The 27,702-nt window shown below is 28.4% G+C and overlaps 1 protein-coding gene across 4 annotated transcripts; it reads right to left on the minus strand.

The window, feature by feature from the left end:
• Positions 1-461: 461 nt before the first annotated feature.
• Positions 462-27,702, minus strand: LOC149892867 (uncharacterized). 4 transcript variants are annotated; one of them, XM_090088610.1, is made up of 10 exons: positions 27,500-27,702; positions 23,640-23,680; positions 23,273-23,354; positions 23,011-23,095; positions 22,028-22,100; positions 21,567-21,827; positions 12,210-13,559; positions 4,900-4,926; positions 3,568-3,594; positions 462-1,215 (listed from the first exon to the last, which is right to left on the minus strand). In XM_090088610.1, the coding sequence occupies exons 1-10, from the start codon at positions 27,520-27,522 to the stop codon at positions 671-673; spliced, it is 2,514 nt and encodes an 837-aa protein (XP_089944736.1). In that variant the 5' UTR covers positions 27,523-27,702; the 3' UTR covers positions 462-670. The 4 variants fall into 4 exon arrangements, with proteins under 4 accessions (XP_089944736.1, XP_089944745.1, XP_089944760.1 ...); XM_090088619.1 differs by having other exon boundaries at positions 23,273-23,331; positions 27,500-27,636; XM_090088634.1 differs by lacking the exon at positions 27,500-27,702 and adding an exon at positions 24,207-25,967.

A 27,702-nucleotide genomic window follows, 5' to 3' on the forward strand; every position in this document is an offset into this window, starting at 1 on the left:
ATCTTTTAATTTTATCCGCGGAAAATAATTTAATTTGAAAGTTCAAATTGAGTGAAATTTTGACTTCATAGCGCACCAATGAAAACACCTATTGATTGAAAACCATTCTATGTAATTTGATAAAAGTTGGTGCAAACTGAAATTAAATTTTTGTGAAAAATCCCGGGATTTCGGGATCAATAATTTTTACAGGATTCCGTGATTGCCATCCTTAGTGGCACTTGAAGTCGATTTTAAGAAACAGTTTTATGCAACATTTCAACATTTTTTAAAAAACTTAACAAATTTTTAAAATAAAATATTTTGATTTTTGAATACTTTGACGTTTTCTAGAAGCTAAAGAAATACAGCACGTTGATGTTAGTTACTTCAGCTTTAAACTGTTGAAGTCGATTAAAAAGTTGTAACTAAACAGGTTTCAAAAACAATTTCCTAATTATTGTCAGGAAAAAGACGTTTCATTTACTTGAAATGTTGTTTATTTAGATTCAAACGAGTCAAATTAAACTTCTGCTTAACAGCATTAATTCTGTTAACCAATTTTCTTCAACTTTTTCTGGTATCTTCGAGCGAAAAAATTAATTTTATTTCTATTGTTACTCAATATTTTATCTTACAAATATTTATTGCATTATTTCTTTATTTTACATATTTAACATGTTAAAAAACTTTAAAATTGTAAAGATTTTTTCAACTCTTCGGTGTCGTAAAAATCTTTTTTACGGTACTTGATACACAATCTCTCGAGGTTTAAACCACGAAGCCATTCACATATATCGTCGATAAAGTTCGTGTCTTCGTGAAGGTGAAGAGTTAAATCTTCAGCCAGTCGAATCCACGGGAGGACGAAACACTCGAACTCGGTCTTTGATACGAAAGTACGACTAATGTGTATCCACACATCTCCTATCTTATGTTTCAGAGTCCGTCCATCGATTTTCACTGGTTGATATAAGTTTACACCACTAAGATTGTTTGAACATAGAATGAGAAGCTTTTTCTCATCCTCAGACAAAATTTTTTTACGAACAGATAACAAATGCAGCTTGAATCCTGCGGCAACTAATTTCTCCATGAAATATATCTCATGTGAAACTTCACGAGCAGTTTTTCCAACGCCTATATCAATCTTCCAATTTTGTTTATTGAATCTTTTCAAGTCATCTGTTATGGACCCCTGCGCTTCAAAGAAGCATTCCATGAACATCTTTGTACCTGAAGGAAAAAAATAACGAAGATCAATTTTATTATTTGTTTGTTTGCATTAATTATGATTATCAGTATTTGTTTTTAAAGACAACATGGTGTTAAATAAACATAAAATGAATGTTGTATTATATATTGAAAAAATGAAAACAATTGAAGTGATTATAAATTAATTTAAACAATAACTTTCGCTTCATAAATATTTATTAAACAAATAGATAATTCACGAAATATAGAATTAATGTTTATAGTAATTTGTTGTAAAGCTATTTCGAACTTTTAATGCGCCGCAACCAATAGAAGTACAAATAACAATGCAGCCAATCAAAAACTTAGATTGAAATATGAAAATGTGGGCTTTTTTAATATGCGACATTAGTTAAAGCAAAATGATAACTAACAAGATAAAATTTCGCTTTAAAAATATGTAAAATCAAATATCAGTTTAGGTATGGTTTCTCAATTTGACTAAAGCAGACTTACAATCATGGACTAATCCAATGATTATTACTATTTTGTTATCATTAATATTAATATTACTATTATTATCATTGTTGTTACTATTATTATCGTCATTATTAACCTCATCATAATCATGATGATGATGATGATGATGATGATGATGATGATGATGATGATGATGATGACGTGTTACTTCACAGTGTGAATTCCAAAAATAGAAAGTTTATTAGAGACTCAAAAATCTGTGATGGTAGAAAAAAAAACAACAAGAGGCTAATTTTAAAATAAATATCGGTAATGACATCTAAAAAAAAACAAGCTGGTGAGACATCCAAATCCATTAAAATATACATGAAACATGTCACATTACAAAATGATTTATTTTATCAAATATCTAAAGAATTGTTTATATGTATGGAAGAATAAATGTTTAAACTTTGTAAATCAACAAAAATATCTTTTTTTTAAAAGAACTACTTTTACTATAATAAGTTTAAGGTGTAAAAGTAGAATTATTATTCAGTATTAAATAAGTACAATAATAAGTACAATAATAAGTACAATAATAAGTACAATAAAGTACAATGCAAAATATAATGGTACAATAATAAGTACAATAATAAGTACAATAATAAGTACAATAATAAGTACAATAAAGTACAATGCAAAATATAATAAGTACAATGTATTTAGTAAAATTTAAATTTTTCAGCTTATTTCTAATTTAGTTATTTTAATAGCATTATCACTATTTTATACAGTATTCTTTGATTTAATTTCACTGCCTCCATAAAAATTTATTCGAAATATAAATTAATACATTAACTATGTGGGAGAGTCATTGATTGCACGACACACTGTCTAAAAGATTCTTTCTGATGTGACATAGGATTTTCATATCACGCGCGTTCATAACAGGACATTTCCAAATCAAATGAAAATTACAGAATCTTAGTAAGTTTTCAGGCACCCCTGATTTCTTATGATAGGGTTTTAAATTTAGAATTTAGATCAATTTCATTAGAAAAGCATTCAGTCTGACAAATAGAGATCACATGTTGAATATGCGAATAATTTAAATACAGAATTGAACCTAGCAGAGATAAGGAACAAAAAAAAAAAAACTAATGGCGGATCTTATTTGTTGAACCCTCTAAATATTTTTGGTTCTTTCTATTTGTTGTTTGGTAAAACTCTTATTGCGAATGAACCATTACTTCTTATTTCCCTTGTGTTGGCAGGTATTTTTTTGGCAGTTTTGTTCAATTTAAAACATTAAATTTCAAAGTTCTCCATGATTTTTGTTCATGTCATGAGCAAGTCACAAACAAGTCACGAGCAAGTCACAAACAAGTCAATAAGAATCCATTTCATCAAACGAATTTAAATTAAAAGTGGATTTTTTAAAATTTTGTTTTCTTTAATTTTTCTTTGCTTATTAAAACTTTATAGTTTATAGTGAACTTTTTATTTGTTTATTTTTATTTATTCTTATATATTTTTATGTATTTAATCATGTTATTAGCTTTACGTAGTGTTCTGAATAAAGTGGGTAAACAATCCATCTAACTAGATAACAAACACAACTCACAAAAATACCATTTGAGCTTTATAATATACTGGTTCATCTGAGAATCAATTTTGTTGCAAAATAGATCACAAAAGTTCATTTCACAAAAATCTTAACTTTTTCCTTAATGCTATTGAAACTCTTTTCAAAACCATTTCTCACCTTGTTACCCAAGTCTGAACAGGGTTGTAGAAAGTAAATCATTTTAAACTAGAAACTTGTCAATTCATCAATTATTTTAAATATGTGGCCAGTGAATGAATTGCATTTTTGATCCAGTGATCATAAAAAAACTTTTGAAACAAATTGAAATCATAAGTAATTCTTACCAGAATCATCGAACTTCATTCGCTGATCTAAAAAAGAAAGTTTTCATTACATATAAAACTTTATTCAGAAAAACATTTTATTGAATAATAACAACAAAAAGCAGTAGGGAAAGTAAATTTAAAAAATTCATTTTCTGCTTTCACAGTGATTTGCAAATAAATATAATTAGCAGACATTTATTTTTATTACATATAAACAAAAAAAAAAAAAAAATTTAATTGCCTTAAGTTGGCAGGTTCATGGTGCTTTTATTGTGGCTCGTTTAATGATAAGGTTTAAATTTTAAAGTTCTTTAAGACTGTTGTTCATTTATGAGAATGTCATAAGTTTTTTAAATACTACACGTTGATTCAAATTTATCAAGTTTCTAGCTTTTCTTGTGGACTTTTATTTACAGTTGTTATTTTTTTTATTTAAATCTTATTGCCTTCTAATGTCACTTGTTAAAGTGTTATCAATTGATTAGACCTTAAACAGGTACACAATATATATAGTATATATATACACATAAATAGCAGTTAAAAAAAAGCACAGGTAAAAATGCTTCTTTTACTCAAAAATCTGGATTAAATCAATTATTATATTTCTCTGAAAGTTTATTTAGAAGAATGTGAATAGGCTTTTGGTGAGTGCTTGCTATCATAAAAACACCAACATTCTAAATTTACAAATGTCTCCATAGCAACTGCGATTTAATGTTAGCGTGCACATCACCTTGAGTTATCTTAACTTAGATTAATTATCTTGTTTTCTAATATAAAAATGTTATAGAATATAAATTAAAACACCTCTTTGAAAACCTCTTTGAATTTATAAAAGATTTATAAAATCATCAATGTAGATGAAAAATAATTAAAAATCTTAGAAATGCATACAAAATAATACATAATTGTATTTCTTTGATCACCATTGGATCAGACAATAAAAAAAGAAATTATATTTAAATAGAATATGAAATAAACAGGCAAAACAACTCATTTAACCAGATAACGAACACAACTTAAAAGATACCAAATTAACGTCATTTGGTGAAATACTGAATCATTTTACACTATCATGGTATACTGGTTCACCTGAGATGTTGTTACAATTGATCAAAAAAGCTCACATTACAGAAAATTTAACTTTTTCCCTTTCAACCTTTGTTAAAAAAAAATTTCTTCCTGTGTTTCCCAGATCCGAACCTTTTAATAGAAAGTACATCAATTAAAGCTAGAAACCAGTTGCTTCATCAATTACTTTAAATATGATACAAGTTAATGAATCATATTTTAAATGCAGTGATCATAAAAAAAATTTTGAAACAACTTGAAATCATAAATAATTCTTACCAAAAAAACCAAGATCAAGTAGTAGATCTAAAACAAGAGAAAACATTCACAATATACGAAAAATTGTTTTGGAAACATGGAAGGAAAAGTAAATTTAGTTAATTTACTTCTTTAATTGTGAGAAGCAAATAAATACAATAAGCAGATATGTAATTAAATTCATAAAACAAGTAAAAAAAAAATACTAGAAATTAAAGTTATTATAATCATCATGATCATCACCATCACCATTTTTATTTATTATTATTACTATTACTATTATTACCATTATTATTATTATTATTATTATTATTATTATTATTATTATTATTATTATTATTATTATTATTATTATTATTATTATTATTATTATTATTATTATCATCACTATTACTACTACTACTACTACTACTACTACTACTACTACTACTACTACTACTACTACTACTACTACTACTACTACTACTACTACTACTACTACTACTACTACTACTACTACTACTACTACAACTACAACTACTACTACTACTACTATTGTTATTGCTATTATTATTATTGTTATTGCTGTTATTATTATTGTTATTGCTATAATTATTATTATTATTACAAAAAAAAGATTTTTAAAATGGTGTCTCTTATTTTTCCAAATATTAACAAGTTAGCTTATTTAATAGTGTTGTCACTATGCTTTCTTTTGATTTTAAACAATCCATTTGACTTTTATTTCACTCCCACTGTTAAATTTATTTCAAATATATATTGCTGCATTACCTCCATGGGAGAGTCATTCATTGCAAGATGCATGTTAGAATAGAAAAGAAGATTATTTTATGTATGTTAACTGAAGGAATCTGTCTTTTCCTTGTATTTTTAAACTATTAAAATATTTATAAAAATAAACACAGAAACTGGACTCTTAGATAAATATTCAAACTAATCTTTGAAGAGAAGATTGAAATATGAGGTGTTCAAGAATTTGATAAAAGCTCTTGTCCTGATGGAGCGAGAAGCTATTATTTCGAAGATTCTCTAGAATAGTTTAGATAAACATCATAAAAGCACATAAATTTTAGTCCACTATAAATTTTACACGCTTCCAAAATACTGTAAACTTACAAACAGAATGGAACATGTCACTTGAGCAAAATTCATTTTAAAAAATGAAACTGATAATTTTATTCTTGAGAATCCCATGATGTAATCATCATGATGCAAGAATTCTAAAACAGCTTGCATAAAATACTGCTTTTATTTAGACAATACAGCAGTCATTATTAAAAAAAATTTCTTAAAGTTATGTTGCATTACTGAGCTTGAACTCATTCATTTGATAACACTATTATTTAAACTTTTTGTCTCATATCTTTCTGTTTAACACCAGAACTATTTCTCTATATGTACAAAATGTAACTCATGTCAAAACCTTAGTGATTGTCATTATCCTTAATGTAACACAAACCGTGACAAATACTCACTCACTGCAATACAACTAACATCTAAAAATTAGTGTTAATTTACCAAATATAATACCAGCGATGTTGCATATTTATTCCCCCCCCCCCTTCCCAAAGGGCACAAAATACATACAGTTACAGAAAAAAGTATCTGGACAAACTATTTTTAGGTATAATTCTATATTAAATGAAGGAAACCTCATACTGTTATATATATTTTTGTAGCTCTCGACAAGCTCTATCTAAATGTACCATCAAACATTTACTACACTAAGTAGATGTCTCTTTTGGTAAGAGAAACTAAAATGACTGTGGAAAAAAGTATCCGGACAGTTACTTTCTGCTAATTTTTGGTCAAGATTTTCAATAAAGTTAATGGCATAATATCTTATAAGTATCCTAGTAGCTTAGGATAATATAAGTAAAAATGATAAAAACCATAATTTCTATTTCTATAACATTTAGAACCCATTAACAACCGTTACCATGGTGAAAAGTAAAGAATTGACAGAAGTTGCTAGGAAAGAGATTGAAGTGCTCTCAAAAGAAGGCAAAACGGTTCGAGATATAGCTCAACAGCTTTGTATGCCCAAATCAACTGTTCAAGATACTCTGGGGAGAATTAAAAAGCATGGAGTACTCAAAAGTTTGCCAAGATCTGGACGAAAACGAAAAACAACTCCAAAGATTGATCGAAAAATCCTCATTTTGGTTGAGAATTCTGTGAGACCAAATGCAACAGATATTGCGAATCAACTCAGAGAACTCGAGTTAGTCAATATAAGTCCTCGAACTGTTAGAAATAGGCTGCATGAGTATGATTTACATGGTAGAGCACTTGCAAAAAAACCGCTACATACCAAACGACATATTGCAAAGAGGTTTGCGTTTGCAAAGAAGTATCAAAACTGGACCATTGATGATTGGAAGAAGGTATTATGGTCAGACGAAACAAAAATATGCCTTAATGGTTCAGATGGTAGACGTTGGACATGGAGAAGACCAGGTGAGTTAATGCAACAAAAGCATGTTAAACAGACAATAAAGCATGACAAGTATGTCATGGCCTGGGGATGCTTCAGTTGGAATGGTATTGGGCATATTCATGTTATAGAGGATACATTGACTTCCCCTAAGTATGTTAGAATACTTTCAAATCATATGCTACCATCTGCTCGAGAGTTATTCGATGGAGAATTCTTATTCCAGCAAGATGGTGACTCAAAACATACGGCAAAAAATACCAAAGCCTGGCTCCAAAGCAAAAATATCGAGGTGTTAGATTGGCCAGCACAAAGTCCAGACATGAATCCTATAGAAAACCTATGGAAAGTAGTCAAGGAAGAAATTTGTAAGCTCATATTGACAAAAAAAGACGATATTGAGGAAGCACTCAGAAAATGCTGGAATTCTATAGATGTATCGAGTTGTAAGAGTCTGGTTGAGTCATGGCTTAAGAGAATTGACGAAGTATTAACTAATAAAGGAGGATGGACTAAATATTAAAGAAATAAATTACAAAAAAAAAAATATATATATTTTTGTCCGGATACTTTTTTCCACAGTCATTTTAGTTTTTCTTACCAAAAGAGACATCTACCTAGTATAGTAAATTTTTGATGGTACACTTAGATAGAGCTTGTCGAGAGCTACAAAAATATATATAACAGTATGAGGTTTCCTTCATTTAACATAGAATTATACCTAAAAATAGTTTGTCCGGATACTTTTTTCCGTAACTGTAGAATGTATTTTGCTGAATGGACTTTGCCAGAACCAGGATAGCAGAATTTGATTTGGTAAAATGCATATTGGATTGTGCACTTTAGAATCTTGCAATCAGATGCTTCATTTTATTATTTACATTGTAAATAAGACGAGGCTTAAAACCTATTTCTACTTTTCAGTGGATTTTTGTCAGATTATATTGATGCGTATTCTTTATAACATTTGTATTGTTTAACAATAAAAAATTTTAAAGCAATAATTTAGAGTTGTTTTTTAAATTCAAATTTGTTTTAAGTTCTAATTCGTTTTAAATTCTAGACTTTTTTATTGCTTAGTCACAAAGCCAACAATAAAAAATATTTTTTCAACGATTTTATTTTTAACTATGTTTTTGGGTACACTGCAATATAAAGGTTGCATCAGCCACCATTTTTTCCCATCTAAATATACAGATCTATGCATTTTAGTAAACAAAAATATACAGTAAATTAAAATGGCAGTGGTGTTAAATGGCACCTTTAATACTGGTTTTTGTTCTCTGCCTTATTATTCTTCCCTAACAGCTGTTTGTTTTCTTTTAGCCAAAATAACATCACTTTTCCACTTTTTGCTCATGTGCTCTAAGTATGACTGTTTGTTGTGAAAACTTTCCAAGCAGTTTTTGTAATGCATGTGGTAAGTTTGAAATTAAAAAACATAAAAATATAAATGAGTTTAAAATGTATACTTGGCATCCTAAAACGTAATGTATATTACTTCAATACATAAATTTTAAGTAAATTTTTTTTTTTGGTTGCTATTTGTATTTGAAGCTTATGTAGCTTTTTCTCTTGCTTATAATCACTTTGTAATATTATCACTTAGTTGTATTAGAAAGTAATTTTGTAAGAGTAATTTGAGGATTAATTATATACATAATTTAAGAAGACATGGATATGAAACCAGTTGATTCCTTAGAGAAGTTTGATGACGGGGTAAAAAAAATTTTGAACCTATTTGTAAATTAGTAGAATATACTTGTATTTGAAGTAGACATTTTTTTGGGTACTTTAAAGCAATCATTTTTTAATGTTTAATTCTGCAATTATTATTTTTTATTGACTTTAAAACCACTCTTACAATATCAATCTTGTTTCTTCTTTTTCTTTAAACATTCTATCTGTAACTTGTGTCATAATGGATAGTCTTATCATTATGGGCTTGTATCTAGTTTTTGTCAATTATTTTTATCAATTTGTACAATCAATTGTTATTGTTTCACATTTATCTGTTATTATTTATTATTATTATAATTTATATTATAATTATTTTTTATTATTCAAATGTTATTAGACTTTTACTGCATTTTCGTATTGTTAAGAACTCATACTTTATAACATTCAAGGCAGGATCTTTTTATACAGCTTGTAGAAAAAGTTTAAACGCACTTGTTTTTTTGTAAATTATGTTAAGTTTGGACTGGTGCAAAGAGAAAATCTGATGCAGCGTCTTCGTTTTTTTTTTTTCTTTCTTAGCCAATTATTAATTCAAGAAAAAACACAACTTGGAAAGAAAAAAACACAAAATCTTTTCTGAAATGTAATATCAAACACAAGAAATCAAAAAATTGATGAGAAGAAAGTGCAATAAAGTTTAAACACACTTATTAATTTTTTGTCATGGAAATATGTTAATATGGGATATGATCCTGTTGTTTTTGGTACATGCTTGCAATCAGCTTGGCATTGATTCAATAAGATTTTCAATCATCTTGATTGGTATTTCAAGCCACAATTTTGTTAGTTCTTTTTTAAGCATTTTGTGACCAGCTATTTGCTTTTTTGTTAGTTGATAATCCATCCAGCTCCATAAATTTTCTGATATACATCCCCATATGCTGACAGAGCCACCACCTTTTTGAATACAGCTATGTATGTGTTGCTTCTAATATTTTTTTAATATTTTTGCGACAAACAAATCTCTTGTTTTTTCTGTTAATAATTTCAAAATTCGACTCATTGCTAAAGATAATTATTTTCCATTGTTGCACTGAATAATTTAAACGCTCTTTGCACCATTTTTTTCGTTTTTCGACAATCGGTTAACAGCAACATAGGCTTTCTTACAGCATGAAACGAATTTAATTCTTTTTTGTGTAGAAAATTACTTATTGTTGTACGACTAACTGTTTTCTCTACAAGTGAACTATTGATTTCTACACTCAAAGCTGATACTCCTGTTTTGGGTTGCATTTGCTAAGCGTATAAAGCATGTTTTCATCGCAAGCTGACAGTATTTTTGGGCACCCAATTCGAGGTTTATCATTAAAACTACCAGTCAATAAGTAATTTTTTATTGTTTTGCTAACGTTGAATTCAGAAATATTCAAGTGTTTGCCGATTTGTCGATTGCTCATTTTCATTTTATGCATGCCAATGACTTGCCATTTGATTTTCAATGAGAAAGCTCTTTTACCCATGAAAATATGATTTTTTGACTAAGTTTTATCAGTTGAAAATGGCTGAAGTTTGAATCAAATCGTAGACGCAATTTTTTTTGCAAAATAAAATAAGAATTAAGATGCAAATACAATATGCTAACAATAGCTTTTGAGTGATGAAAATGCAAAAGACTGCAAGAAAAAATCAATCAATTAATAAGAGTTACGAGTTTTCCAACCAAAGTGCATTTAAACTTTATTTCAAAAAATTGAAGGGACTTAATTGCTCCGTTAATTTTCTCACCACCCTCCACATTCTTTATGCTATCCTTATATTTTTTTTTCTCTAAATTGATAAATTAAACCATTAGTATAAATAAACATAAAAAATGCAGACTAAATCTCATCAATTTATCGGGTTATCATTTCTTAAAAGAATTATACACGTTAAAAAAACAAGTGCGTTTAAACTTTCTGTACAAAGTGTATATTAAAATATATAAAATGATGTTTTAATGACTAACATTTTAATTTTTTACTCAAATGCAATTAGACACTATAACAAAGTTAGAGTTTTTGGTGTGCAAAAACCCAGCATAAACATTTTAAGTTTATACCCAATCCTATAAAACCAATCACCTGGTTAATGAAATAAATTAGTGTTTTCAAGGTAAAACCAAATTCTATAAAACTTTTTTGACTATCCATGTAGCAAAACATTTACCTGAAAAAAATTACCTGAGAAGAAGGCAAGTACGTCTAAAATGATATTTTGAAAAAATTTTTCACTTTAGAACTTTTTATAAAATAATGCATTTCATTTTTGTTCACTAAAGTTTAATCTAAAAATAATTTGGATTTTGATGAAGCCGATGACAATCTTTATAGTTGTTCAAAGAAATCTTTACTTTATAAAAAAAAGTCATAACTCTCAGAAGATTTAAAGCATACATGAACTTATCTGTTTTCAATCTTTTTCATGCAAAGTTTGTTAAACTTTGGAAATTAGCAGGAAAATATACAAAAATAATTTTATTCAGGTAAGTTAAACCAATAAAGTATTCTTTATAAAATTTAATTTTACCTGATTGAAATTTACTTGGAAACTTTAAATGGCTGCATTAGTGGTTAAAAAATTACTAAACAACATATATTACTGTTTATTCAGCAACCTGTAGGCATCAAACAACCTGCAAACATGAACAACATGTTAAACAACTCGAGATAAAAAAAAAAAAAAGCCTAAAGGATGTAGGCCAGCTTGTTTGAGCCTTGTGAGTTTAAAAAGTTAAATATGAATTTTTTTTTTGTAAACTTTAAATTTCTTTTCAAGTGCAAAAAATGCAAAAAAAATTCTTAAAGTTTTGATCTTTTTTTGTTTAAACATTAATTTTATATTCAGTGAACAGTAACATTCAATAAACAGTAAGTTTTTTGATTCATCATTGAACAAATGTGCAAAACTTTATCGCATCCCACACATCACATTGTTATCTGTCCTCTCCTACCCCTTATAATCAATACACAAACATATAAAAAGAAAATATAGGTAAACTAAAATACTAATTGCTAACACATAAAAATATGAGTCAAGGCTTAACAAAAAGGTGATAAAGAAAACAATCTTTCAATCAACTTTTATAAACTTTCTGTACTGGGACTATACAATAAGTATTATAATAGATCCACAAAGTAAGAAATTGAAAAAAATATTTAGCATTTAAACTTACTATAAACATTGCTTAGCAATGAAGGCTCTCCTTGTCGTGAACCCTTCATTTTGGCAATAAAATTGACATAGCAACTGGAATCACTATTAGCTAATCCACATATCATCGGTAATAAACTTCGAGTTCTTTCGTCTTTCATAATCTTCTTCGGAGTTAAACAAATGTAAGCATGTACAGATGCACAAAACTCCATTAAAGTGAGGTGAACAAACTGATACCGATAACCATGTTGGGACTCAATTTTTTCAATGAAACCAAATACTTTATCATCATTATAATCATCAAAGTTACCCATCTGTTTCAACTCTGAATGAGAAAAAATAACTTTACCTTGTTTCAATAAGTCAAAAGCAATTTTACAAACTCTTAATATATATTGCTTAACACTTGCACTTTCCATCATCTCCCAAACTGCTTCCTTGTTTTTATTGATGTGTTTATTTAACAAGTATAAAAAGATGCAGCAGTATAACTCTGTCATAGTGTTAAATGAATAATTCTTTTCTGATGTAGAAGAAATGATTGCACATATTACTGCTAAATAAAATGGCACAGATGCCATAGCTTTAGCAGCGTAAGATTCTTGAAGTACATTTTTTACAATTTCAGTTTGATTTTTGTGAGTATTTCTCTTTATATAATCATTTATTCCATCGCTATTGAAACCCATTATTTGAATGATTAACTTATCTTTCTGATAATGGACTTTTTTTTTGTATTTTGACATAGCACCAAGTCTTCCAGCAATAATGCATTTGGCTTTATCTAAATTTAAAGCATTAGCTAATGTATTGACAATCGGATATTGACTCAGTTTTTTGGAATCGTGATTCAACAGTTCATTTAACCAGAAAAACTCATCCAAGCCATCCACCACAAACATTATTGACATATGTGAAGGAATGCTATAACCTTTCACAACATTTTTGTAAAAAACATTTAGCAGCTCATCTATGCTGCCAATATTCTCACACAGATTTAACTGTCTGCATTCCAGAAAAAATACAAGATCTACATTTGTCCATATTAAACCCTTTGCCCAATCAAGTATGCATTTCTTAAGGAACAATGTTTTTCCAATACCAGCAATCCCAGAAATCAAAAGTAAAGGAGGATTTTTTGATAACACTTCTTGCAAACTTATCTGTTCATAATTCAAATGTTTACGAAGAAAATATTCTCTTTCAGATCTATTCACAGTATCTTTTTCCACTTCATTTGCATCAACCAAAGTTAGTTCTACAAACTTACCAGATAGTTCAACATCAATAGTGTTTATCATATTATGTACAAGTTGTTCTGTCTTTTTACAGACTGTAAGATAATGGGTTTTCAGTGCCTTGCATATATCTAAAGAAAAAGATTTCATTAAAAAAAAATGCCATTAGGAAGTTTTCTTTTAACCATAAAAACCCAGTGTTACATGCAAACCACCTCAATCATTTAGTACACCAAGGTATAATGGTCTAGGGTTGTATGGTTTAGAATAGTGTTAGTAAATTTCAATTTATTTCTGAAGCAGTGAATGCTAATTTGTTTATTGATATATTGAACTAGAATTTAAAACCTTCAGCTTGAAAACATAGGTAAGGAAATGATTTTGTATTTCAACAGGACAATGACCCAAAACACTATCACCCCTTTCTTTAACTAAAATAATATAAAGTTTAAAGCCCAGATTTGAATCCAATACAGCATTTATGGATGTTATTGGTTAAAAAAAAAGCTATTATAGTAACTTACTCTTAGATTGATAATAAACATCAATACTCAATTGCCTGATAAAAGTAATTATACAAGCCTTATATTTCTTGATTAGGGGGGTTTTAATCATTTTTTAGTCTATTTATCATAACAATCAATAATAGCTTTAAAAAATTATTTTTGTCCATGATGCATATGGCTTGCTTACTTGCTCACAGGTTAGAGACTGCGATTATATTTCTTCTACTTAAAAGCTAATGGCTTTTAAGTAGAAGAAATATAATCACAGTCTCTAACCTGTGAGCAAGTGTCACAGTGCAACTATCACAGCTGACAGCCATTAGCTTTTAAGAAATATAATTTTGATTCACTATTTAAATAGCGATACATATATATAATATTCAAGTTATAGTAAACTTGATAGCTTTTTTAATTGAGAGATTGCTCTAATTTATCAATACAATTAATGCTGATTAACAGTTTTAAATAACTGTTTTTAATGCTTCAAGTTTAAAATAGTAAAATTTGAGATTCCAAATACCAAATGATTGATAAAAATTTTCTATTTTTTTTCCCCATATGGAATTCTGATCAAAAATGTCATCTAGGGCAAAACAAACAAGATCTCAAAACCATTGCAAATTTCATGGGGGTTTTCTATTGTGACTGTATTAACAAGCACCAAGTTGTCATTATTGCAAAAGGCTCTTGGGTTCTTCTTACATAACACTTCTAACTAAAAAAAGCCACTGAAATATCAAAGTTTTGGCTGAAAGCTAGAATCCTGATGAGAGAGCATCAAAGCTGTCAAACCAAGCTTGAGAAGATATTTGAGGAATGGGAGCATTTCAAGAAGAACAAAACACAAGCTTCACCATCTCAAAATACAAAGTATGGACTCTTGATTCCTGACTTTTTGATGTCACTCCACAGATACTCTGAACATGAGTTGAGTTTTGCAAGAAGATAAAGATTCCTTAATAGTAAAGCAAGAAAAAAGGAAGAAGAGAATAGATGGCTGCTGTAGATGAAAAGCTTAGTGAAGGAGAAAAGGGCATCTAAAAGAGATATTTAAACACTTGCCAAGTAACAGCAAATGAAACTGTTTGCAGATTCTACACTGGAATTGGTTTCTTCTGGATCAGAAAACAGTTCAATAGAAGACCCAGAAAAGATTGAAACTGAGAATAATGCATGTGATAAGGCTGTTGGAAGCAAAGCATTTACAACATGGTAGAGAGTAAGAGGGTGAAAAACTGTTGTCACTCCTGAACTCACAGCAATAATGAATTGAAAAGAGATTTCAGACCATAAGACTTCTTTGAGAAAAAAAACAAAACAAACTTTAGGAAAATGTTGGGTAGTGTCACTACTTCAAGTAGCACAATTTTTAGTATTTGCAAAACAGCTGAAAAGGTCAAAAATAGGCAAAAAAGGGTAACCATGCATGAATACAATGCTTTGTTAAATAAATATAAATATATATAATCTGCCTTTAATAATATATACAGGCCTTGTTTTAAATAAAAAAGTGCTTAACGCATTAGCTTAACGCGATATTTGACGTCATAGGCTTATCTTTATTTTTTTTATAGACATTAAGTGTTTTAACTACCGCAATAAATAACCGCGAACTGGTTTAATTTAACAATTAACTCAATTAACTAAAACAATGTATAAATGTTGTAAATGTGAATTTATTATGAAAAGTTTGTTGTGTTTTCAATTGTTATTTTAATATCAATTTTAGATTTGTATTGAGTTTTTTTACTGTATTTTTTATTAAAATCATCTGCAAAAAATATTTAGTTAAGGATTGGCGAACTTTTTTCATTTTGTAAAATATTTAGATAAAAGGTTAGCGTAAAATTACGCTGAATATAATCGTTATAAAAAGATAAGAAATATCATCGCAATAAAAAGTTACAACAATTATTTTTAACGTAACTACTTTCAAACTTTTGTAACAAATATTTTTACATATCGTCATTCAAAATTTAATGTGGTTTTTTTAAAAATTAATTGCTTCTTTTATCTTACCGATAATTGAAAAGTTAAAAAATGATAAAAAGTAGCTTAACCAAAATCGCTCTACGCGTACGTAAAAATCGCTTAAGGCGTACGTAAATCGCTCTAGGCATAACAGTTTAACACGTTCGCTGCCAACTACGAGTATACTCGTAGTAAGTTGGCGTCATTTATTTGCCAACTACAAGTATACTCGTAGTAAGTTGGCATCATTTATTTGCCAACTACGAGAATACTCGTAGTAAGCTGGCGTCATGAGCTTGCCAACTACGAGTAAACTCGTAGTTATACTAACTTATTTCAAATAACATTTGTGCATGACTGGCTTTGTCTGTTCTTTTTTTTTTTTTTTTTTTCTTAGCTTCACATTTGATTTCAGAAAATATTACATTCAAGTTTTTATTTTAAAAATCCAGGGAACCTAACAAAAAATGCTGATAAAGACAGAAATAGCTTAAAACAGATAAAAATAAAACATTGATATTAATTTCATTTCATGAAAATTCAAGTGTAAACCTATTCTTTTGAATGATACATTCTGAAACATTCGTCAATACATAACGGAGGTCTATTTTCACAAACAGCACATTCATATCGTGTTTCTTTACGTTTTATTTTAGAGCAGACTCGACATGGTTTGGTTTGAATTTTTTCTTTTCATTCGGTGGTATTGAAGACAAGTAGTGGAAGCTATTATTGGTGATTCGAGGCACAATTTCATTCAAACGTTCACCCAATAAGTCCGTAACAACTAATTCTCTAAACTTAAGCAAAGAAATTGTGTGATCTACCCCATATTTGCTGTTTAGACAGTAAGCATTAAACAAAAAAGTATCAAAGAGATGAAGTGCTACTTTTTTATACCATCTGATTGTCTTTCTTAGGCAATCATAATATGATACCATTTGTTCCGCCCTATCTACTCCTGATATATATTGATTGTAATCTTTGATAATGTTGGGTTTCATTTTCTTCTCTCCTCTCCTGTTTGTCACTTCAATCATTTGCAACGAATGTAAGTTGCTAATCAATAGCACGTCTCTTTTGTCTTTCCATTTAGCAACTACTACACCCTCTCTGCTTCTGCTTATAACGTCTCCCTGTTTTAGTTTTGCTTTTGTACACTCTTTTGGATTTGACTTTCGATTAGTTCTTAAAGTACCACAAATATATGTTTTTTTTATTTATCATGTGCTTTGTTAATTCAAAGGAATTGTAAAAGCTATCGGTGTACAGGTGATAACCTTTTCCCAGAAATTTTTCCATTAAATCTAAAACAATAGCTCCCGTTTGACCCAACAAATGTTTATCGAGAGTTGTCTCGCCAGAGTAGATTTTTACTTTTAGTACAATACCATCTGATTTGCAAAGCTCATAGAACTTGATACCATACTTATGTCTTTTATTTTTCACATACTGCCTGAATACAAGACGTCCCTTCCAAAGCATCATTGACTCATCGATTGATATATTTTTATTAGGACAGTAGATGTTATCCATTGCATTATTTAAGTGATCGAGAAGTCCAATAATTTTACACAAGCGTCCACTACCTGAATCTTCATTGTTAATAAAATGCCAAAACCGTAATATTAGTTGGAATTTATTTCGTGACATTATTCTAGAAAATAAGGGAAATCTATAGAGACTGTTCTTAGACCAATAGTGTTCTAAAGATGGCATTTTGACACACCCCATATGAAGAAGAACTCCGAGGAACTGCCGCATATCTTCTGAATTTATTGCTTTCCAATCTTTAAAACGTGAGCTTCTTCTGAGGGGACGCTGCTTATTTATTTCTTGCGTTGCGTAGCGATTAGTTTCAACTACCATAGTATTTATAAGCTCTTCTGTAACAAATAGTCTAAAGAAATCTAATGGTTTCTTGCTCTCCATGTTTATCTTCAAACCAGGATCCGCAGAAAATTGAATTTGTTTTACAATATTCGGCTGATCTTTCCATTGGTTTGAATTTCTAGATGGACCACCCGTTGTTCTAGCTCTTTTCAGCGGCATTAAAAAATCCTCTGCAGTGGCTGCTAGATGAACGTCTGTGTACTGATTGTCATCACTTTCCTCAGCGTTATTATCTTCAGAACCTGATTCTGATGCAGTCAAGCTCGAAGACGTAGTAGTATAAGCGAAAAATGAATCCGAATCTTCAATATCATCATCTTCACTATCCTCACAGTCTTCCATAATCATATGTGCTGATCCAATAGTGGAATATCTGTGTTGAGCTAATAGGAGATAGATAAATTTATAAATTATCAGTTTATAAAAAAGAAATTACTCATCTATAAAACACATTAATTAGTATACTGTGTAAAAAATTCGAAGTGCACACTAAAATGTTTTTTAATGTATTAAAAAACATCTTATTGTGTACTTCAAATTTTTTTTCACATTTTCAATAACATACAGTATAATGTAGTTATCAAACATATTTTAGCTTCTAATCTAAAAAACACAACAATTTAGAATTAAGAAAACAAAATATAAATTACCTTTTTTACTCATGATATCTGCCAATGTGCATGTGCAAAAAAATTGAAACACTATTTATAATAATAATGCATAAAATAAGCTACATTACTACACCTTTTCAAAATGTAAGTGAGAACTTGAAAGTTGTAATTAAGAAACGTAAGATGTAATTGAGAAATACAAAATGTAATTTAAAAGTCGCAATATGTAATTTAGAACATGGAAGATGTAATTAAGAAAATAAAGATGCAATTGAGAAGATGAAAGTTGTAATTGAGAAAAGCTTACAATATATGTTTCAAATTACATATTGCGATTACTTATTTACATGTTGGGTTTCTCAGTTACATTTTAAAATTTCTTAATTACATGTTGTGTTTCTTAATTACATTTTGCGACTTCTAAATTACCTGTTGTATTTCTCAATTACATCTTATGTTTCTTAATTACAACTTTCAAGCTCTCAATTACATCTTGAAAAGATGTAGTCACCGCAATGAGTTATACTCATTACGGTGTTACGAGTACTTCGGCACTGGAGAAAAAAAATCCTTCTCCATTGCCAAACTACGAGTATACTCGTAGTGCTTTTTTATTGTCAGTTATATTCAGAATAAAAAATAATATAAAATTTTTTCAGATTAAAAATTTTTTTTTTTATTGGAATGTTGATATCTAGCTTTGGCAATGAGAATGAAACCACGCAAAACAGCCTCGGCAAATATTAATCATTGCAGACATTATGGCTCGACAAAGAAATAACGCATAGTTAAAAATAGCTCGGCAGCGAACGTGTTAAAACAAGGCCTGTATATATAATCAACCTTTTTGCCCAAGAAGTTGGAAGATTTTGCCACTCTGCTCCAAATGATGGAATTTCCACATAAACTCCTTGCAGTTCATCCAAACTTAGTGGAGGACAGAGATGATTTTAAACATGTTAAGGAAATATTCATGTCACTAAAAGTAGTAAATTTTAACAATTAACATGGAGTTGCGTTAATACAGGAAAACAGCGGTTTGTTAACTAGCGATGAATTGCAGTTGCATCTCCTCCTGCAAGTTGTTGATTATTGTTAAATGTACAGTGACAGCAGGAAACAAACTGTGTCTGGAGTACCACATTAACATTTGAGATAGCAATTGAGCAAAACAGTTGTGTTAAAAAATAAATACTGAATAGTGGTCCTTATTTTTGAACTTTCAAAATGTTTGCCTCCTGCCCTCCCAATGCATTCTTTCAATGTAAAAACTACTCTGGTTTGAAAATGTTTATGATCCAACAATAATTTGGGTATGCTCAATGCAACTACATTTTCAACTGCATACGTAATTAAGTCTTTTAGTTAATATACTAATTTTATGTAAATAACTGTTTATTGTGTATATTGTATAAATACTATAAATAGACTGAAATAATGCAAACAAGAAATAGCATTTGGTAAAATATAAACAAAAATGAGGACAATGTGGTAATATTTTGGATCTTAGTATCAGTCAGTAATTCATTATTATACAAAAGTTCAATTATGTCTGATACTTTTAATTTTAGAATCTGGGTAGAGCTTGTAGCATTCTTTCACAACTTGTAGAGCAGATTATATATATTTATATTTATTTAACAAAGCATTGTATTCATGCATCGGAGTGACTCCTTGCTCTCCAATATTGTTGACTACACATAGCTTATGAACAACCTTCTCTGCTTGCAGGAAGTCTGTATTTGTCATCCAAATTTCAGGCTCTGCTTCTACAATGGAGTCTGGAATAGTAAGAATCTTGAAAAAAAGATGCAGTCTTAAACCTGGAGTTTTGGGCTGATCAAGAGGTATAGATATTGGTGGAACCTTTATCCATTTGTGAGTTGGGTTTTAATTGTTGCCTTTTTTGCAGACAACTTAACATCACTGTCAAAAAAAGCAAATGCTACCAGCTTTTGCTTTAACACCAGAGTTGTCTGCAGAGTTTTCTCAGGGCACCTTTGAATGTTGCTAAATACATCACAATGATGCTAAATGCTCCCTCTAGTAAATCTTCATGGATGAGGTGTCTACAGGCCAGGTAAAGAACATTTCTTTAAGGTGCATTTTATTGGACAAAAATGCACTGCTCTTTATTTCAGTGTGAACTTGGGTCACTGTCCTTTTATTTTGCTTTGTTCTTTTTAAGACATTCCTATTGTTGCACTTACTCTTTGAACTGTTTGGTAATATGATGGATGAGACAAGTTGGAATTTGAGCCTTATCCCAGAACCATATAAGCTCATTTATGGTGCCATTAGTGCCATCATGCATTACATTTGCTGACTTCAGTCAATGAAGGTAGAAATCAAGAGGTGAAATTCTTCCAAATGAAAATAAAATGAATAATTAATCCAATTAACAAACTGATTTAATTATCACCTGATGATTGATGAAATGATGGATGATATTCACTCTGATATACAGTTAGCAGTATACAGTTTAAATCAACTTGTTTAGTAACTTTTTTTTTTTCAATCTAACCACAAGGAGCACCCTCATAAATACTGAACAATTAAAAATAAATTGACAAATTTTATGTAAATTTCTTAATTTTTGTAAATTTAAAACACTTGAGCAACCCCAAAACACAATATTTAGTTATTCAAACTGTTTTTATATCATTTTCAAACTGTTTTTATATCATTAGGAAAAAGTAAGGAGGGTTAAAAAAAATATACTTTTTTTTTAAAATCTATTTTTAATAATCCTATAACTTTTTCAATATAATTATTGTTATCACTATTATTATTATTATTATTATTATTATTATTATTATTATTATTATTATTATTATTATTATTATTATTACTTTTTATTATTTATTACTCATTATTTATGATTATGAATATTATTATCATTATTATTACTATTATTAGTAGTATTATCATTATTTACAATTATTAGTATTATAATTGTCTAATTTCAAAAGTCTATTAAACTAAAAAAAGCATTCTATAATAAATTAGCATACAGTCTTATTCTGCTCTGCATCTGGATAATAAAAAAAGGATTATAATTATTTATCTGGAAATAAAATAAATAACAATTATTATTATTTATGGACATCATACAGATTGAGAAAAAGAAAATTTGCAAAAAATGTTAGACACGCACTTAGAGAGACTAATTCTTGGAGCAAATCATTCCTTTCCATAGCTTTCAGAGATTTCTGTATATAGGTTACAGAATCATTTGGGTGGAGTTCAACAAGCTTTGTTAGAAAACTTTCAATTTTAGACTTATCTCCTCCCTTCACATCATGATCGATTTGATTAACAATACCATCCACATTATCACAACAACAAGTAAGACGTGCAAATCTTTTCCAATCTCTCACTTTCTCAATTAGAATATTTTTTACTTTTGCCTCTGTACCTAAATAGAAACAGTATTACTACTAATTTTAAATAACAGCACAAATAATTTATTTATATTGTAATTTATTCTCATGAATTTTTATTTTCTATTTGTAGTACTAACTTTAGTACAAAACTTTTGTAGCCTTTATGATCTGACAAACTTATAAAATCTGACAAACTTATAACTAAAAAAAAAACAAAAAAAAGCATAATTACTTTGTATTAGACTGTCATCTGTATCAATGGTGTCACCTCTTGTAGGTTGGATATAAACAGTTTTTACTTTAACCTAAACATCAAGTTTTTAAAAGATCAACAAACCAATTGATTTATGTGTTTAAATGATTTAATAACTAAATTTATCTAATAAGTTTAGATTTTAATTTTTATAAGTTTTAACTATTTCCTTTATATACAAAACCATTTTGGAGCCTCGAGACATAAAAAAATATTCTTCTTTCACTATTCTTTTTCAGAAAAAAAATAATACCTAAAAAAAATCTCTTATTACACTGAACAAAAAAGACAACTGAACAAAAAAGAAAAACAAATTATCTGAAGCTAACAAACTGTAAAGTATACAACAGTTGATTTTCATAGTAATAACAAACATTATTAGGTTAAAATGTTTTATTATGTTGTAGTTTTCTTGCAGGCAACACAGCGTTACAATTTTAAAATCTTTCTTTTTACTCATTTAAAAAACTGACTCTACAAAAAATTCGCATTCAATTTATACTTTACAAATCACCTCAAATTTGCTCATAAAAAAAAACCGCTTATACTAATTTATATTTTCTCAAGGAAACTACGTCAGTCAAATCCGCCGCACATAATTTCTCCCACGCAATTCAATTACATAGGTTACCATTTATATAATTACATATGTTACCATTTATATAATAAGGTCAATAAAGAACAATCAATATAAAAAGAAATACAAACAAAATTTACAAAGAAAATTTGAAAACAGCTTTAAAAAATTTTTGATGTAACATTTTTCATAATTTTATTAGATTGTCAACCTTCATAATAAATTCTATATCTTTCAATTTATCAACAATTTTTGGTATTTGAAAAAAATATAATTTTAATGAATGAAAAATAGTAATAATAATAATAATATTAAAACCATAAAACTCAATAATATGATTTAAAGAAAAATTTAATAAGTAAAAATAGACTTTATAAGATCCTACCCTTTTTCCATGAATGCAATGTTGTGAACAAGCAAGTACTTTATTTACAGAATTAGAATCAACAAAAGTCACTAATCCAATAACCCTAATATTTAAAGAAATATTTCACAATACTTCATCATTGAAATCATACATTTCAACTCATTATTTAACTCATTATTCAACTCATTTACACAACAGTTAATAATATCTGTTAAAATATCTTTATCAAAAAAATCTTTGAAAAAAAATATCATTAGTCTATACTATATATTGCTAACACCTAGATTGCCTTTTAATGTCGTCCACCATAATACTTGAGTTTGACACATCACCAAACTGCTGAAAGTAATCAGTTAAAGAGTCTAAATCAAAAAAAGCTCACTAAAACAATTGTGTTTTAGGTAAAAATTTAAGTCATGCTGCTAAACTCAATAATTATCTTTTTAAAGATATTAGACTATTGTGTACTGTAGTATACAACTGACTTAATGGTTATTTCTAGGTTTAAAATAAAGATATTAAAGGTCATACTGCTAAACGCTTTTTAAAAAATATTAGACAATAGTGTACTGAATATATTTATTAGCATAAATACTAAAAAACAAATCAAAATACATTAAACCCTTTGAACCCATATTCATACAAACCTTTTGTAGTTTCTGCAGGAATGCCATCAACAAGAATTTCTCTAAAATTTGAGAACATTAATAAAATATTAAGTAACAACAGTATTGAAATAAAATTATAAATCAATCAATCTACAATGTTAAAACCAACAGAATATAAGGTCATGAAGCTTTTTGTTTATTAAAGGAAATGTGCATTATATTATACGTTATATAATGATTATGATAGCATATTAAGACATTTAAGTTTAAGTAAATATATTTCTTACAAGGTTTTTTATAGTATACGCAGTAAAACTTAAAAAAACTATGTTTTTAATTATAAATCTATGTATGTATGTATGCATGGATACATACATACATACATACATACATTTATTGCTCTTGTTTTTCATCAAGAAAAGAACCTTTTTATTGTAAAAGTTGTTATATTAATACAACTAATAGAATAATTTAAAATAAAATAATAACTACAAATTAAGTTTTTTTCATTTTTAATTGTATTTTATGAAATTCCTATTTTGCTGTTTTCTTGACTTTTTTGTTGTAGAGATCTAACATTTTAAATAAAATCATAAAATTACTTGCAAGATAAGTGCTTGAAATCATATTGCACATTTGATGTTACCAAATGAAGCAGCTGATAAGTTGTCTCTATTAGAGCCTCATTGCATTAGAAAAATGAGTGACTCAACACTAAGATTGAGGGACATAATACTAAAGAAGAATTGATTAATTATTAAGAACTCATTAAACATTTCATTTTTGATGCAGCTTTTGTAGTATTTGGCCCATTTTTCTTGTTCAAGCATGTCACAAAACTCATCTATAATTGCTTCTGACTGACTGTCATATATTTGCATAAGCTCTGGCACTGATCAAAAAACTTAGCATTATCAATATTGATATTTTTTAGCCAGATATTCCACACATAGTTCAACTTTTATCCAATATGTTGTTTTAGGAAAGACCCTATACTCAAAATATTTAGAAAATGATTTGTTTCATCCATTTAAGTACTCAACACAAGAATGATAAATTGACAATACTTCATTTATGAAAATACCACATTCTTTAACTTTTTTATCTCTGAGTTTTTTTTTTTGGCATTGGTTTGGCTGTGATCCATATAAACTTGCATTCCTATTTTTTCTGTATTGATCGTTTTGAGCTAATTATGGAGTGTACAACTTCAATGATTGATGATTTTGATCTTTCAATTTTTAACTCCTCTTCATGTAAAAAACAGTGACAAACTAATGCAAATCCCACAAATCAACTTAGCTTTTTTTCAAAAAATCTTATTGATAAAACCAACAGCTCATCTATAGTCAAAATAAGTAAATAGATAATAGATTTGAAACATTCTAGTTAACAAAGGGAAAAGTAAATAATCATTAAAGAAAGTTCATTCTTTCAGACTTCTAACAGTTTTGGTTGCAGGACAGATTTCCAGTTCACCTTTCTTCTCTAGTCAAAATATTGAATCAAAATAAGGAAAAGCAAAGTAGATTTATAACTAATGCCTTTTTCAGCAACCCCAAGATTTATAATTTCCTGATTGTAAAAAAAAGACTGAACAGTGTATGGAGCTAACTCTTTGTTTACAACAATTTCAGTTTTGAGTGCCAGCAGAAGCATTTTTGAAATTGTTAATCTAAAAGCATTTTTTCCCACTAAAGTTAAGATGCAATCTTTAGAATTGAAAATGTATTGATGGTTCACAGTGTCAAATCCCAATCAGTAGCTACCTGATCTTTTGATTTTGTGTCACTTATGCAAAAAAAAATCAGTCAGTCTACTTGATAAGTTTTCACAACTGAAAGACTTTTAGTGCTTTGTAGTCTCCATGTGATGGAGACTACAAAGCACTAAAAGCAAGGTCATAACCAACTTTGTTGGCAGAATTGGAAAAAACCTAGGTTTTTAAGCAAAAATGCAACCCACCTGACTTTTTTTTTTTTTTACACACGAAAAATCTGAAGTTTCACATAGTAAAAAACCATGTAAAAGGCCTGCAGCAGTGTAAAAAAGGCACGTGCTGTAATATTTAGTACTTAGTGTAGCTAAAAATACTCTAAACTGAATTATGATACTGGTTGATTATAATTTTGAATAAAAGTTAAAACATTTTATAGATGAATCATTATCAGAAATACTTTCTGTAAACTTGATTGTTTGTCTTTAAAATGGCAGCTTTAAGTTAGCTTATTGATACCTAAGGCCAAAATAAGAATTGCCCTTAAGTAAAAAATTTATTACTGTAGACATATAATAAATTTGGAAAAATAGTAATTTACAGGTACATCAATTTTTTAGAACAGAATATTTCCCCTAGGCCTATTTGGTAAAAAGGTCAAGAAACCTAGGCCATATAATAGTAAAAGCAAGACCTTATTTGTTAACAAAATATTAGCTTTGTTTATTCAATGTGATAAAAAATTCTTAAAAAACTTGCTAACTGTATAGGCCTAGGCTATTGTTCATTCATTATAAAAGCATAACATAATAGACCTTATATTAGCCAGCTATAGTCTGGTCTGGCTATTAATTAATAAAACTTGTAAATAACTAAAAATTTAAAAGGTATATTAGAATTAGGCTAGAATGAATTGCTTATTCAGCAGAGATAGTCAAATCGAAGACAAATATTGGCACAGCCAGGAAATTTGATAACAAAGCCAAAACTACACCAAGTGGTTATTTAATTCGCTTAGGAATGTCAATTTTAAAACAAATATTGACACATACTAGAATTTGGAGATATTGAATAGAACTGCACTGATTAGAATCTCTTTAAACTACTAAAACATTATTGGCATAGGCTAGGATTTTGAGAATTAGACTAGATATTTAATCTACTTATAAATGTCAATTTCAAAAAAAATATTGACATGGGCTAGAAATGTTTAACTTCTAAATCACAACTTTCTAAAGGTAACAGATTATCAACAAAAATTTCATTTTTAATTTACTGACACAAATAATATGGTAAATGGTATAGAATGCTATGTTCTAGCTTTTGTTAAAATATTGCTAAAAATGTGTAAACCAACACATAACAAAATAGTATGTTTAAAATACATAAAATTAACTGTTAAAGTAAGCAAAACAAGCAGTTTCCATGTTGATTTTCTTAAAACCCAGACATTTGTATCTTTGCTTATCAAAACTTATCTGAACACACACACACACACACACACACACACACACACACACACACACACACACACACACACACACACACACACATACACACAATAATTCTTAACTTTTAATCTTCCTACACCTACATAACTACACAAAAAGTTAATTTACAATAAACAATTATTTGCATTTTAGATAAAATGTTGAATTATAAACAGGTAAATTCCATATAGAAATTAGAATTTATGCAAATAAAATTAATTAAAAATAAAATTAAGAAAAAGAAGAAAAAAAAAACTCCCAACAATAATTATTACAAAAAAATATATAAATTTTATTTCTTCATTCATTATAAATGAAGAAATTGAACTGAATTGAATTAAATTTAAAGATTTTTATGCTTCTGTTTTTAAAATTAAATGATTATAACCACCATCACCTGGGGAAAAGTAACAAATAATTTTAATTAACATTACCAGAGTACAAGGTAATTAATTTATTGAATAACCTGTATGTAATAACCTAAAATTGTAACTAAGATTGTCATTGACTAACATACAATCAATTTATTTTTTAAGCAAGGCTGTTTTTTATTACAAATATTATTTCATTAAATGCAGTTAGCTAACTGCACAAAATAAAATAATACTTGGAATAAAATTTGAATTAAGTCAATTTTAAAAGTAATGAAAAGCAATTGAATGAAAAACCAACTTCCAAAATATTGATCTTACCCATCCTCATATACTCTCCCCATGGAGACCTAAAATAATGTGATAGGGTCAACACTTATCACATTGAGAAATATTAAATTACATTTAGTACAAGTTAAATTGAATTTAACACGAGTTATCAGAATTTACAATAGGGCGGATTTTGAAGGAGATTTGCCGTTTTATAATAAAAACGGGACATGCGTGTTTGCTTTTTTACTTAT

Source organism: Hydra viridissima, unplaced genomic scaffold (assembly GCF_058129835.1).
Source record: "Hydra viridissima isolate aposymbiotic clone 2 unplaced genomic scaffold, HvirCarnegie_v1 scaffold_1, whole genome shotgun sequence".
NCBI lineage: Eukaryota > Metazoa > Cnidaria > Hydrozoa > Anthoathecata > Hydridae > Hydra > Hydra viridissima.